We start from the raw sequence: 14,494 nt of genomic DNA, 5'->3' as shown, positions 1-14,494 counted from the left end.
GGTATAAAGAATTTGGAATACAGCTGTTAGTGCTAAGTTGATGTGTGGAAGTAAAGTGCAAAAAGGGCTGACAAATAAGAATGATTTTAATTATATATGGAACTTATTTATTTAACATCTATCAATAAAAGGGAAGAGTAAGAAATGCAAAATTCACAAAGGACTTTATGTATAGGCCAACACAGGCTTAGGAATTACCATGAACTTTAATCCACAGATGTTAACAACTTAACACAGTATACGGAGTATATAAGAAAATTACGCATTCCTTAAGTGGGTGACATTTTGTTGTTATGACTATTCTACAATTCTTATTTCATAGCAGTCAAAGCATGGCCATTTAAAAGGCAGTGCGGATGTTGAACTTGACTCCAGATGAAGAATGCTTAAAACATGGTTACAGAAATAGTTAAGGCAGATTTGAATATTAAGGGAAATCCTTGCAGGTTTCCCAGCAATTCCATGTCACAGCTTGAACTCTGACAGCCAACATCTATCTGCACGAATCAACATTATAAGACTAATCATTTTTGGCAGCATTTTACTCAAGCCGACTTTTATAATCATTCATTACCATTTCATTAATTAAGCTACCTTTGTGGCTATCGGTTTATTAGATCTGTAAGTGCTAAACTTCTTGTCATACCCTTCATAACAATTACAACCTAAATTATTTATTCTGGGTTAACACTAATGTATGGTTATCATTTAATCCTTCATCACATAGCTTACAAATCAAACCTCCCAAGTAAGGATTTGGTGATATCTCCATTTACATTTTTGACAGGGGTAAGACGATTTGGGTATAACACAGGAAAGAAGCAAAACTAGGACTAAATTAGAGTTTGGTATAACATGGTTCAATTTAGTGGAGATCTCCTAACTGAATTTGACGAGGAAAGCAAAGTTACAACTAACCTGACCACACTTGACAATTATTTCCCTTAGACTAGCAGAGGAAATGCATGTCTAGCACAGCTCAGGAGCACAATTACTATGCTGCTACGCAATTTACAGAAAAATATGCCCTCCATCTAGGGCCAAAATAAGCAAATTTGAAATCACTATGCTTCACCTTAGTAAAAGATCATTAAAAACTATTTCTAGATCCTGTTTATCATCCAGAAACAAAATTTGTACTAGAAGACACTTAACATCCTCTACCCTGAAGTGGGGAAAAGGAACTCCAGGCATTTTAATTGTCATACAACTACAGCAACCTTGGATTCTATGTTGTCTGTGGAAATACTATGCATCATTCACTCTCCATCCTGAAATTCAAAATTTTCCATGATCTTCCCCAGCTTATCTTTCCATCATAACACAAAACATTCCTTGAGACCTTTCTATCCCAAGCTCTACTACTTGAATTTTTACTGGTGTCTTAAATGACTATTTTTATTGTTCTTAGAATTCCTAGGATTCCCTTCTGAAACATCTGTATCAGTGTTGTACATTGCATGACTGAGGTCACTGGTAGCTCCCAAACAGCTCTCTCCCTGCATTTCCCATTTTCACTATCCTGTTTCTCACTCTCCATGTTCTCATGACTGGAAAAGAAAAAGACACAGTGGCTTATTTATCCCCCACCATGCTAGCTCTGACTTGAGACAGGTCAGGTGGGAAGAAAAGGTGCCTTCCAAACTACCATCTAGTGCACAACTGGTTCTAGGGTCACAATGTACTTTGGACAAACACGTAAACACACCACACACCTTCACTGGGTTTGAACAATGCAATAGCATGCTCCCCAACCAAGGTGGGGAGAGCGCTTTGTGAATACCTTGCACCAACAGAAAGACAAACAATATGTTTGAGATCAAATCAAGCCAAAACTTGATACAAAAATGACAAATCTTTGAGCACATAACAAGAAGGCAAGACTTACTGGAGAGACAATCTTGCTATTAGTATTACATTTTTACACTGCCCATAGCCAAAGCTCTCTAGGCAGTTGACAGCAATAATCATAGAATCATACGCTCAAGTCACCCATCCCACTTCTGCCCTGGCCTGACCCTGCTTAGCTTCCAAGATTAGACAGAATCAGGCACTTCAGGCTACATGGAAGCTACGAAAGTCTAAGGCAGAAGAAGAGGAAGCTCAACCATGAGGTAGATAGATCAATTCCTCAAAGAAAGCCACAGCCTTGAGTAGGGCTGCCAAGAACAGAACATTTTGGAGGGTGTTCATTCCTAGGGTTCCATAAGTCAGAGATGACAGCACATCTCATCAACAATATGTGCACCCAAGCTTGCATATATTTCTCACTTGACATTTTCAGATGCATCTTCATTTTCTTTCTCCGTAGTCTTTGCCCAACACACACACCACAAACTCTCAAAAAGTAAATGGTATGATTCCTGTTGTATGTGCATGTGCTGACCTGTTCATTGAAGCACCATGGAAAATGTCAACGCAATGTTAGCAGTGGCAATTCATGTTACTATTACAGGCAGTGCATTTAAGAAAGAAAAATAAGTACCCTTCATCTGTGTAGCGAAAGTAAGTGCCAGCTTTGCAAACAGATCTGGATTTTCAAATTTTTCTTCTTTTGCTTTTACCCAGAAGCAATGTTCTGAAATATCCTGTGGTTCAACCTGAAATAGAAATAGAATTGGTTAGGTACTATCCACCCTGAGCTCAGAGTGCAAGCTACCAGTTTAAATAACAAAATGCATGGCAAAGCATAGTGCTACAGTGGGAGTCAGGAGATCTGGGTTGTAGATGTAGAGAGTGGGTCTTTCTATCTGTTCAGATAAATTTGTCTGATTCTGTGGGAGAGGTGGAGTTGCAAGAAGGGGCAAAGGTGTTGAAGTTTCAAGGTTACCTAGCAAAGTTTCTTAGACAAAATGTGAGAACTGGCCTTCTTTGGAAGGGGCAGACCAGTTGTCAAGATGAGGAGGGGACCATATATGCAACTCAATCCTTGACTGAGTAGGGAGGCGATAGGAGAAACAACCTGCCCAGTTGAAGAATCTCTGTCATTCCCACCATCAAGCTGCATGAGCCACCCTGAGGGTGGAGTCAGAAGCTTTACTGAAAAGGGGAGAAAGAGGAAGTTTCCAGTTTGGGTTCAACTCTTTAAACTGGTAGATTCTTGTAGAATCTTGTAGAAGCCTAGTGAGAATTCATACTGTTCTGATATCTGTTAAGTTTCAATAACAGAATTGCCCTTCAAAAGACTGTACTGAGTTTGATAAAGAGAAGAAGGAAAGAATCAGCTCACAACAGCAGTACCCATTCAGCAGCGGATCAGTGACTGACACCCAGCCTAGTTGATAGTTGTTGCAAGGATAAAATGGGAAGAATAAATCTTTGTAAGCTGCCTTAAGTTCCTTGCAAGAGGAAGTAAGATGGGGCATAAATGTAATGTTAATTATAAATGCACTCCCTAAAATCAAGGAAGGAAATTTTAACTTATCAGCAATCCAAACTTCTAGTCTTCCTCATTAAAGTAAAAAATAAGTTGGAAGGGAAACATGAGGAGATATGTCTTCTTCACACAGATTTTACACTAAGCTCAGAATGAACATGACAATTTTTGATATTTTTAACATATGACAAAATGTTGAAGTCTTAATCCCCCATAGTCCATGGAATGGAGACTGAATGTGTTCTAAACTATTCTTTTTCTTGATTGCACTTTGGAATCTAGCTCAATACACTGGGGCTGTACTGCTGTATTGTACAGGAATTTTATGTGTAGATAAAATGAAGATCTATTCATTGCAGTTCTCTGGTCACGTCCAATAGGATAATAATAAATGGTGTTTATACATCTGAATTGCAAGTATGTCAGAATATTAAGTGTATTGTGTCATGCTTTGCATTCATAATGTACAGGAACCTCAGACTGCATTATCTTCAGAAGTTTCATTAGATGAAATTCCTGACCTGAACTTGCAGAAAATCATGTACATAATTCAGCTTCCTACTGTTCAGCTAGTACAGCAGAATGAATAGTAATAAGCCCATTCATAAATGGAATCTGACTCAATGAATGAGCTCCAAACAGTGAACAAACTCAAATAAAGCATAGAACAGGTGCCTTGTAATGCCTAATAAAGAAAAAAACCTGTATTTTATTCTTCTTCACATAATACATGGGAAAAGTTTTCAGAGAAAGCATTGTATGTTATCAGCTCATGGGAAAACAAATGTGATAAAAACCAAAATTACTGTTCTTTTCCAAATAGACCATTACAGGCTAAAACAGCTAAGGAACAATCCAAGGTCTACCACCTTTGAACTCAGAGACTTATGTGCATCCAAAGCACAGAGTGAGGTGCAAGCTCTAGTTGAAGCGGCATGGAGAGAGCGGAAAGGTAAATGGCTGACTGCCTGGATACACCCTGAGCCATCAGACCCCGCCTCCTCTTACCACCACCACTTCCCCACACACCCCTTTCCTTCCTTCCTTTCTAGGGCCTATTTGAAACCTCAGTGAGGCCGCCCACATGGCTCTTTCCACATGAGCTGTAAGGGGTGGTGGTAGATGCTCAACTTTTGGAGTCCCAGCAGGACCTCAGAGCTGCAATTACAAATAATCTAGTGTACCCTCCTGATAATGTTGGGACAGCACAGAACTGTGCCCTTTTCTATCTAATATGGTTCTATATAAAATGCTACTCTGTGACCAAAAGCTGTTTCTGTCACACCCTAGTCAGTTTGCAATAACTAATGCATGCAGTACCTGCCCAAGTAGCTGCCCTGCCCATCTCCATTAAAGGAATGATAGAAGAGGAGAACTGCAGAGGCAGCCTTGGAGAACATGCGGCGTGAGCAGATTTAGAGAGCTTTTTAACCTTATAGACTCTAAATGAGCATGTCTTCTTTCCAAATCAGTAGGATGGAAACAAACAAAAAAACAAACAGGGAATCAGAACTGGTTCCTCACATTATGTTAAGGTAGTTTTTGCTGCCCTTCCTAATAACCAGGGCGAGCCAGATCCACTAAGAAGGATGAAAGGAAGGTAGAAGCAGTTCTCGCATTCTTTGATCCATTTGAAGAGTGACAAGAGTGCTCGTTAACTGAACAGAGGTGATCCCTCATGGGGAGTGCAGCTAGTTCTGAGACCTTTTCGATGATGCTACAGCTGCAAAGAATAGCACCTTGAAAGAAACACAATGTACTGAAACACTTCTCAACAGCATAACAGGGGAGCAGGTAAGAGCTGATAGTGTCACATGCAGACTGTAGTGGAAGCAAGATGTAACTGGAAGACATAGCTGTGTCATTTCACTAAGGATCTCTGAAGCTACCAGTGATAGCCAAGTGACTTGTGGTAGAGCCCAGAAAGAACAGGAGGGAGGGATAGCTTGTCTGCAGAGCAGGTTCACTCTGAGTCACCTCATCCAAGCCCTGTTTAGAGCAACAGAAGCAATCCCTTGATTCCTGCTTCCAAGTCATTTCATACATTTGCTTGGTAGTGGAGGAAAGGGTTATTACTTCAGCAGAATAGCCCAGTGAGAAAAAGGAGTTCTGTTCAATAACCAAGTGGCCAGATATAGCTCCTCTAGATCAAAATGCAAGATCGGTCGATATGCCACAAGACTGGTCACAGAGGAAGGAATTATGGATCTGTTTGTGTCACTCAAAGGATCTGAAGGAAGCAAATATATTCATGGAAGTATATCCATGATGGAGCCAAATGACTGGAGAACAATATGGCAGCTATTTGTTGGGAGGAAAGGTGAAGAGGTCCACCTAGAATGGACAAAATGACAATAAAGACTACCATCTCAAGAGTCTGTCCTCTGGGATCAAAGTATTATTGACCTGGAAAGTATGTCTCTATATTAAGTAAAGGAGAGGACAGTGTATTCTGAGCAGAAGAGGAAGCAAGCTCTTCCCTGTGTAAGGATTTTGATTTCACTCCTCTCTATAGCTTAAGGATTAAGACTATCATGTTGGTTGAAAGGAGCACATCTCAGTGCGCCAACCATTTCATAATGTGGCTTTGTTTCAGAATGCAAGAAATCATGGCTGGTGTGGTCCTAGCAAAGAGCCTCACCCCTCCAGAATGCTTTCTGTTGCAGTAATTATGGGACATGTCTCTTGAAAGGTGCCCCCTTTTATGAGTGTCATGGCGAGTTTCACCGAAGAAGGTGCACTCTGTTTGAGGTGTGGCAATCCTCATGTAATGCCTGTGAATGATATCAATTTCAAATGGGAAAAGGACCCCCTTAAGTGTAGACTGCTCCGTGGCCAGAAATCACAAGATTCAAGGGCTTGTGTTAGCAATGCGACATCTACCCAGAGTATTTGAGGACTGCCACTTTGTTACCTGAGTTCGGAAATTCCATACTGAGCGATATTTATCTCTTTGGAGCTGCCAAGTAAGTTTTGGAGGGTTTTAAATTTTATCAAGAAAACATAACCGTGGAGACAGGACAGCATGATCCATAGCTTTGTGGATCCATAGAAAAATGACTTGCCTCAAAAATGGGCAGGCAGAAAATGCCATCAATCTCATATTAAACCAAAATCTCTGTCATTGCTTCCATTTAGGATTAGAAAAGTGAGGAATAATATTTGCGATGTCCTAGTTGCATACCTTTGCCCAGTTAATTCTTTTCATAGACACTTCAGGGCTATATTTTTTCTTCTGCTTCATCCCGAAGGGCAGTGCTGGTGGAGCTCCCAGAGGAGGTATCCCACCAAATGGAAATGGTGGAGGTGGAGGGCCCCCAAACATCGGTGGTGGAGGTGGAGGGGGTATGCATCCTCCATGCAGAGGAGGAGGTGGAGGTGGAGGTGGTAAAGCACCAGGCAATGGTGGTGGTGGAGGAGGAGGTGGAGGAGGAGGACGACCGTCTTGAAGAGGGGGAGGTGGGGGTGGGGGTGGAGGAGGGGGAGGTTGTATCCCTGCTGATGGTAAGCCACTTGAAGATGTAGGACCCTGCAAAACAAACATGTTTTGAATTTGGAGATTTGCAGAGAAGGGAAAGACAGAATGCTACTTTTATGACAATCACAAAAGGAAACTCACAAATCTAATTCAAATGACAATTTGGGAACCATCACATTCTGGATGTCTCCCAGGCCATTCAAGTATGCAAGGTCATTTGATGGTGTTTCATTACATATTACTGAAGGATTTCACCAAGATGAGATCCATAATGAAAGAAAATGTGATACCATGGGGGAAAAAATTGAATCAGTATGACTCATTTAACAGGAATGGGTTATATTTCTGGTACTATATTACAGTGAGAAGCAGTAAGCACCATATGTAACTTTTGTAAGAGTTTCTTCACATTAAAATAGATCAAGAGAATTAATGAAGTGACATTTAAAAACAAGAAAAAGGTCCATTAACAAAATACATTCCAGAGCTTTAAGATATTTTTATCTGCCTGGTATTCATAGAACTGTTAGAAAGAAAGCCAAGTGGCTGAAACCAAATTATCATCATGAGGTTCCCATATTTAAATATTCACTACTTCAGAAAATCCATCTTTTAAATGATATTAACTGTACAGGCTAGAAAATTGGGATAAAGTTCTGGGCCTTGGCAGTGATTTTTAATAAGGTTCATGTCCACTGGGAAGGAAACATGAAGGAAGATCATTATCTATACCAATATAAGCATTCAACACTCTAAGACCTTTGAGGTCCTAGATCAAATATCAGAATGTCTTCTGTACAGTAAAATGTGACACCAGTGGAATGAAAAGGAATAAATCAGAAATCTACTTCCCGCAGTTGTCTTTCTAGGATCAACTCCACTGGCTCAAATGGGCTTTCACTGGCAGACTAAGGAACAGGTTGACTTACAAACCAATATTTTGAAACTGTCCCCTTAAGAACATCAACAGTAGAAACACAGACTGTACTGTGCTGGTTTTTTTCATCTTTAAACAGAAAACCATAGTGAGTTAATCGCATCATTTATATGTCAGTTAAAACCCCTACCATCCTATTGGCACTAAATATCAATTAACGAAGGACATAAATTCTTAGAATTTTCAGGTAGCATTTGAGTACATTGATGCAAACTCCAATTTTTTTCCATAATCATACCCAACTACATTCAAATGCCAAAAGATTTAGAAAATAGCTCCTCTAACAGCCTTTCAGTGCAACTGAATCTAATATAAATTGCTCATTTACAATTTGAATTATCTGCCTTAAGCAGCACTTATTTCCAGATCAGTTGCAACAAGCTTCCTAACCTAGCACATCAAAACAATATATAACCAAATGAACATGCTCACAAAACCAAATGCATGTGACACACTCTTAGCAGTTGCTTTCGGGGGAAAAAAATCTTCAAAAGGGTTCATTTTTACTTGGATGCCATGCCGCAAAGATCATCTTCTTTCGTGCATTTAGTTTTACTGATTGAATACTGGTTACAGAATTGCTTCACTCAAAAAAGGCCCATAAAATCTACCAGGTCTGCTGCCAACTTACCATACATGAGTACCAATCCTATGACAACATTAAGCGCACGCTCCCCAACTTTTAAATGGAAGGAGCAGGTGTACGTGTGCACATCTATGTTGTGCAAACACGCACATACACTCTTCTTGTGCCTTTCTTGAAAAGAATGGAGAAATTTCTGAGGGAGGTGGACATTTCAGGGACATAATTCAACTTTTGTAACTCTTTTAATTACTGATTAAACTGCAGGCTTTACAGGCCACTAAAATTATTTACATATTCTTTCTCCTGGTTACACGGGAGATAAGCAGACCATAACATCTTGTGAGATGACCTGGAAAGATGTATAGAAAGAACATCAAACACCAAAGCAAGAGTTCTCTTACCACCTATTTGCAACTTGTTGATTGCAACAAAATTAATTCACTACTTCCCCAAAGTAGAACTAGTTCCAACAAGGTGTAAAGTTACCTGGGCTCGTATCTGCTGGATTTCAGCTTCCAGCTCTTTGATTTTATCTTCTAGTTTCTGAAGCTCAGCTTGCGCCTCCTGTCGAGCTGTGAACTCTTCATCAAACTGCAGTGATTGGCAACACAGAAACACACATCTATCTTTATCCAAACAATACTGTAACTTTGATACAAGTATTGTTTGGATACAGACTGACTAAACAACAGAAGCTTGCTTGACTTCCTAGACTACTCATACATATAGCTACAGATGTAGAAATACAGAAATCTCTCTCATTTTTCAAGACCCAAACTATTCACTGCAATAAACCATCCAGAGTCAGCTCTCCCCACATTCCTGTCCAGTAGCAGGTATTTAAAAGTAAACATTTTAGATGAGCTCATTTGTATTTTTGACAGGTTGCAAAGTTGAAAAGCTAAGGATTAAATTGTAACACCTAAAACCTGACTCAAACTTCACCCATATCAGTATCTTGTTGCCACATAAGTATAGCAATAGTACATTTGTAGAAATCATTTCTTTCTAAAGGTATGCAGACTTCAGAGGTAATGTATCACACTGGTCAGCTATATTACTGAGTCATGTAATAATTGCTTTCAATGAAAGTAGCATTTCCACGATGAGGCCCTGAATCTCCGACAATTTTTAAAGGGTTTTCAAGGCATTAGAGACATGGATATGTACAGTAATTCCCAATCTGATACCTTTGATTAGTTTCAGTTGCTAAATCATATTGCAATGGATAGTGGGCAATGCTTGTTCTGTAATTTTTCTTGTAACTCTCCATCCCTTTTTTCTTCTTTTGTTTTGTCTTTAGATTATAAGCCTGCAGACTGCTGGTGTCTTATTTTTATGAGAGCTGCCACAGCAGTTATTTTGACAAAAGAAAGTGAACTGAGAAAGGGTGGGAACCCCACCTATTTATAATGGGGCAGGGGCAGAGTTCCCACTAAAAATCATTGAACTGGGAGAATCTTCCTGAACTTGGGCAGTGTGCAGGCTCAGCACCCATGCATGTGATGCACAGAGACCACGAAGAAGAAACCCCTAAATATTTAACAATTATGGGTTTAAGTCAAAATTGTTGTTGTTGTTAGTCGCGAAGTCGTGTCCGATCCATCGCGACCCCATGGACAACATTTCTCCAGGCCTTCCTGTCCTCCTCCATCCCCCGGAGTCCACTTAATAAGTCAAAATATCCTACGGTAAATTACCATTACGATGTCTGGCACTGTACATGGACCTTTCTCAAAGTATGTGCAATATGGTAGCAATCAGGCCCCTCATTACAAAAGGGATACAGCCAGGTTGGAATCAGTGCAGCGAAGGGCCACTAGGATGGTGGCTGGTTTGCAGGGAAAGCCAGATGAGGAGAGACTGGGGGAGCTGGGTCTTTTCAGCCTTGAGAGGGAGAGGTTCAGAGGGGACCTCTTAGTGACACACAGGTACATGAGGGGGTGCCACGCAGATGTGGGACATGACCTTTTTTTCTCTGCAGTGGAGGGCAGGACATGTTCCAATGGATCAAACCAAGATTTAGGGTGGATGCCAGGAAGTTTTTCCTCACACTTAGGGCCCCCAGGGTATGGAATGGGCTTCCATGGGAGGCCCCATCAGTGAGGCTGTTCAAGGATAGGCTAGATATATTTAGCTAGAATTTCCATAGAAATGGAAAAAGCTAGGAACATTTGCAAAGTGAGAGGAAACCACAGAGTATATTAAACAACTGAAATCAGGGCACAGCAGTGTTGTTCATTCCTAGTTTCCAACCTGTGTTACTCTCATGAAATGTGTTTTAATTTTCATAAACTAGGACAGTCCATACCAGCCTGGTGCTATCCAAATGTAGTGCAATTTCCATTGGCCTTGTTAAACAGAAACAAAGGAAGCTGTAGTCCAGCTCATCTAGAGGGCACACAGCTTGGGAAACCTCTACTGGGAACTAACACCATGGCGCAGTGACCATCAGCATTGGTCACTATACATCGCAATGTGCTTTAGTACAGCCAATAAGACATGGGTTAAAAATGCTACGCTCTAACTGATACCTACCAATCTAACCTGCATTTGCACCACAGAAGTAGTCCTAGGCCAAGTAGGGATTACTCCTTTTGATCCCAGTTGGTCTGTTCCCACTATTGTGACCTGTCTTGTTGGAAGAAATGCCACTGTGATGCGTATTAGCTGTCTGAAAGATTCCATTACAATTGGATCATCACCAGCCCATCAAGTGCAAGGTAGAGAATAGTGGCAAATGACCAGCATTATTACCTAGCGCATCTGAGGTATTTCTTCAGACCAGTCTCCAAAGACTACTTGACTCACAGGAACTTATCAACAATTTCAAATTATTTTCATTTTTAGGAACTAGCTTTGTGCCTACCTTTCTGGAAAATTCTGTTGCTTTTTTCACACTTTCTTCTACTTTTGCTTTGTCCACACAGTTATCTGAAAGGATTCCCACCGTAAAGATTAACATAAAGGTCCACTTTAAAAGACAAATATGTACATAAATAATTCCATTTGTTGTTGAACCAAGCATACACAAAGAGCCAGTGTTTCTGCAGTTTCAAATTCAATGTTGTAGCAGCTTGATGCTAACTATATTCAAGCATTTTTTATTTGCTCACCTAGAGAGTTTCAAAACATGACATGTTTTCTACACAATATACTTGTGACAAAATTTTGATTAATGATAGACCAAAAAGTAATCATCTATTCAAACTCCCTTAATTTTCAGTGAAAAAAATGGTACAAAGATTTCCATCCAGTTAGCGTTTTTAAAAATCACATATGCCTGTCTTTCCAGAGCTTTCCAGCTATTTCAGGTTGCCTAAGAAATCAGATGCATGCACAGAAACTCCAAGAAACTGAACAGCATACCAAAAGCAACATCCCAGAGTGGCACAGTATAATCTGCTGAAGCTTAACACATTAGACTTGCTCCCACATCTCTGATGCACAGGCTTCAGTCCTGAACTCATCTGTCTGAAAGTATATTTCATGCTGAAATAAGAGTTTTTTGTATGCATAAGGTATGTAATTATTGGTAAAGAGGACCACTTCATCACACCTGAATTCCAGAGACTATGGAGCAGAATCTGAGCCCCTTTTAGTCCTATAGATTATACTTTTTATACATAAAGAGAACTTCTGACTACTGGCTGAACTGGACCCAGAAACAATGATCTTAGGGAAAAATAAAATTTTTAAATAATACCATAACAGTGAAACAGGTAGCCCTAAGATGTACATACCTATAAGGTGATTCAAGTCGACTTCCAATCTTCCTCTAGACTTGAAATCAGGATCCATGCCACTACAGTGTAATACTATTTGTGAAACACATTCCTCTATTATCTTGTAATATTGAGGCCTATCATATTAAAATACAATAATTATGATTCATAATTAAGACACTCCACATAAACATTTAAACATATTAAAATAATAAGAGCATTCAAATGATCTTAACAACTAATAAGACCAAATCTGCTTTCACACATATGACAACTGAATTATTTTGTTTGGTGTTGTTTTGAAACAAGACCCAGCACAGGTGGAACACGCACAAGCAGGGTCTTTCCTAGGAACAATGCCCAGCTTACCCATCTCCCCTCAGTCCACATCCATAGGAGCCAGAAGGGACTATTATTAGGAATTATTCAGTATGTTCTATATAATACATATCTCCATTCAATCCTTCCTCCCGGTGTGCCTAAGCATGAGTTACCTGTAGCATGTCAAGGAGGACGACTGGATAGCTATATAAAAGGGATTCGCAGGTGCCCTAATTCCCAAGCAAAGAGGAAGTCAAACTCTACTGAGCCTAGGGCAGGGATGCATAATTTGTGGAATTCCAGATATTTTGGAGTGCAATTCCCATATGGCTTAGCCACTGCCCATGCTGACAGGGAGGATAGGAGCACAACAATATCTGGAAAGTTGCAGGTTCCCCATCCCAAGAGAATCAATTTTCCATATGCTGAACTGTTCCCCAAACCTGCAACTAAATGCAAGGAATGGGGAGGGAAGCATAGGAATGGTTTCTTTCCTTTTTTGAAGAATGCCCTTTACTGATCACCCCATTGCAAAATAACCTAACTCAATGTAATAAGGAGAAACCCCAAATTTCAGTCCCATTATGCGTATCCTCTCCATCAGAAAAAGGAAGCAATGCAAGTAGACAAAGAAAGCTCAAGATTCAACTGGAGTAGATACTTGATACTAATTAGCCCTGCCCAATACTATATTATCATTATAATGTGTTTCACTATGGTAGCCCTGAATTGTCATCTTCAGTATCCAGAGAAGTTACCTGGTATAACTATGGATGTAAAGATGCTGTTATTTAATTGCTGAATTTGCTTAGAAATTATTTCCATTTAAGGCTTGTCAGAAATTATTCTCTATTTTCTTGTATGCCATTTCTATTTCCTTAAAGGCAGCCAAGAGATCTGTGCCACTCCCCCTGCAAGAATGCCACAGTTCTAGATTGTAAGTATCCAGCTTTAGAATAATTAGCACAATGGCTGGTTGGTGTTGATTGTTAAGCAGCAAGTGCCTGGTCTACCATGCAAGAAGGGTGGGAATTCATGTTCCTTCCATTAGAAGATGACATTACAGCCAAAGAGCAAATCTGTTGTGCCAACACAAATTGTAAAGTGAAAAGAAAAATAGCTGACTTACCGAACGTAATAATCATTCCTGATGAGTAGAAAATGTTGTAAAATAGATAGGAAGTAGTTTTCAGATGCTGTTTCTTTCAGCATATTATTCAGCAGATGGAAAACTTCATTCACATCAGTACAAGGAATGTCAAGGAAACAACAAATACCTTTACAGGAATAGATTGTAAGCCTGCAGTTTGGAAGACCAGAACCCAAAATGACCTAAACTGTCTTCCACAGGCAAATGACTCTTTGGACTTTAATCATGAATCATGTACATCTACAGCATCTATTTGGATCCACCCAACCCCTCCCCGCAAAAAAGTAATAGTACTGATTATGTTTTTTTCTAAAACTGATGAACTTAAGGTGCATATATGAAAATGAACAAATGAGCATCTAGAGGATTCCATTGGGTCCCTCCTGACGGAAGATGATTGGAGCTACAGTTCCACACACCTGGGGGGTGCTCAGGTAAGAAAGGCTGTTTTGAAATGTTAAAACTTACTTTGGAACCAGATATGCACTAACAAAGATAAGTTATTTACCTGTACATCTCCAAGTCGTCATCTGTGCATTCACACAGTTCTGGAAATTTCTATAGTTGAGAAATTTTTGGCAAAATCCTCCCCTACAGTTCCAGCACATATGTTCCTAGTGAGTTCCCAGCTATTCCTCAGCCTCTTGAGACCACCCACAACACTTACAAAACCAAGTAGAACCTCAGGGTCAACAACATCAATGATCGCAAAGCAGGGACAGCAGGTGGGCTATGTGAATCCACAGTTGACCACTTGGAGAACTACAGAGGTAGTAGAGAGGTAAGAAAGGTGCCTTCTTCATGGTCTCTGTGCATCATATACACGGGCATATAAGCAAGCTGATTTACTGGTGGCAAATCAGTGTCCTGCTTTAAGACAACCGACAGAACAGTACACCCAAAGGAACAATCCACTCCAGC

General features: G+C 40.0%; 1 protein-coding gene across 4 annotated transcripts in view; it reads right to left on the bottom strand.

Moving 5' to 3' along the window:
- DIAPH2 (diaphanous related formin 2) overlaps nt 1–14,494 on the bottom strand; it is a 296,692-nt gene that overhangs the window by 216,804 nt on the left and 65,394 nt on the right. For all 4 annotated transcript variants that reach the window (XM_044427233.1, XM_044427231.1, XM_044427232.1 and 1 more), the window contains 6 exons: nt 13,553–13,669; nt 12,121–12,239; nt 11,247–11,311; nt 8,864–8,968; nt 6,561–6,905; nt 2,486–2,600 (listed from right to left, as the gene is read on the bottom strand). In XM_044427233.1, coding sequence (XP_044283168.1) covers nt 2,486–2,600; nt 6,561–6,905; nt 8,864–8,968; nt 11,247–11,311; nt 12,121–12,239; nt 13,553–13,669 — 866 coding nt within the window. The remainder of the gene's footprint in view (nt 1–2,485; nt 2,601–6,560; nt 6,906–8,863; nt 8,969–11,246; nt 11,312–12,120; nt 12,240–13,552; nt 13,670–14,494) is intronic.

Source organism: Varanus komodoensis, unplaced genomic scaffold (assembly GCF_004798865.1).
Source record: "Varanus komodoensis strain SLA01 unplaced genomic scaffold, ASM479886v1 scaffold18_3, whole genome shotgun sequence".
NCBI classification, from domain to species: Eukaryota; Metazoa; Chordata; class Lepidosauria; order Squamata; family Varanidae; genus Varanus; species Varanus komodoensis.
Note: the sequence above shows the minus strand (reverse complement) of the source record. Positions and strands in the feature narration are given on the sequence as shown.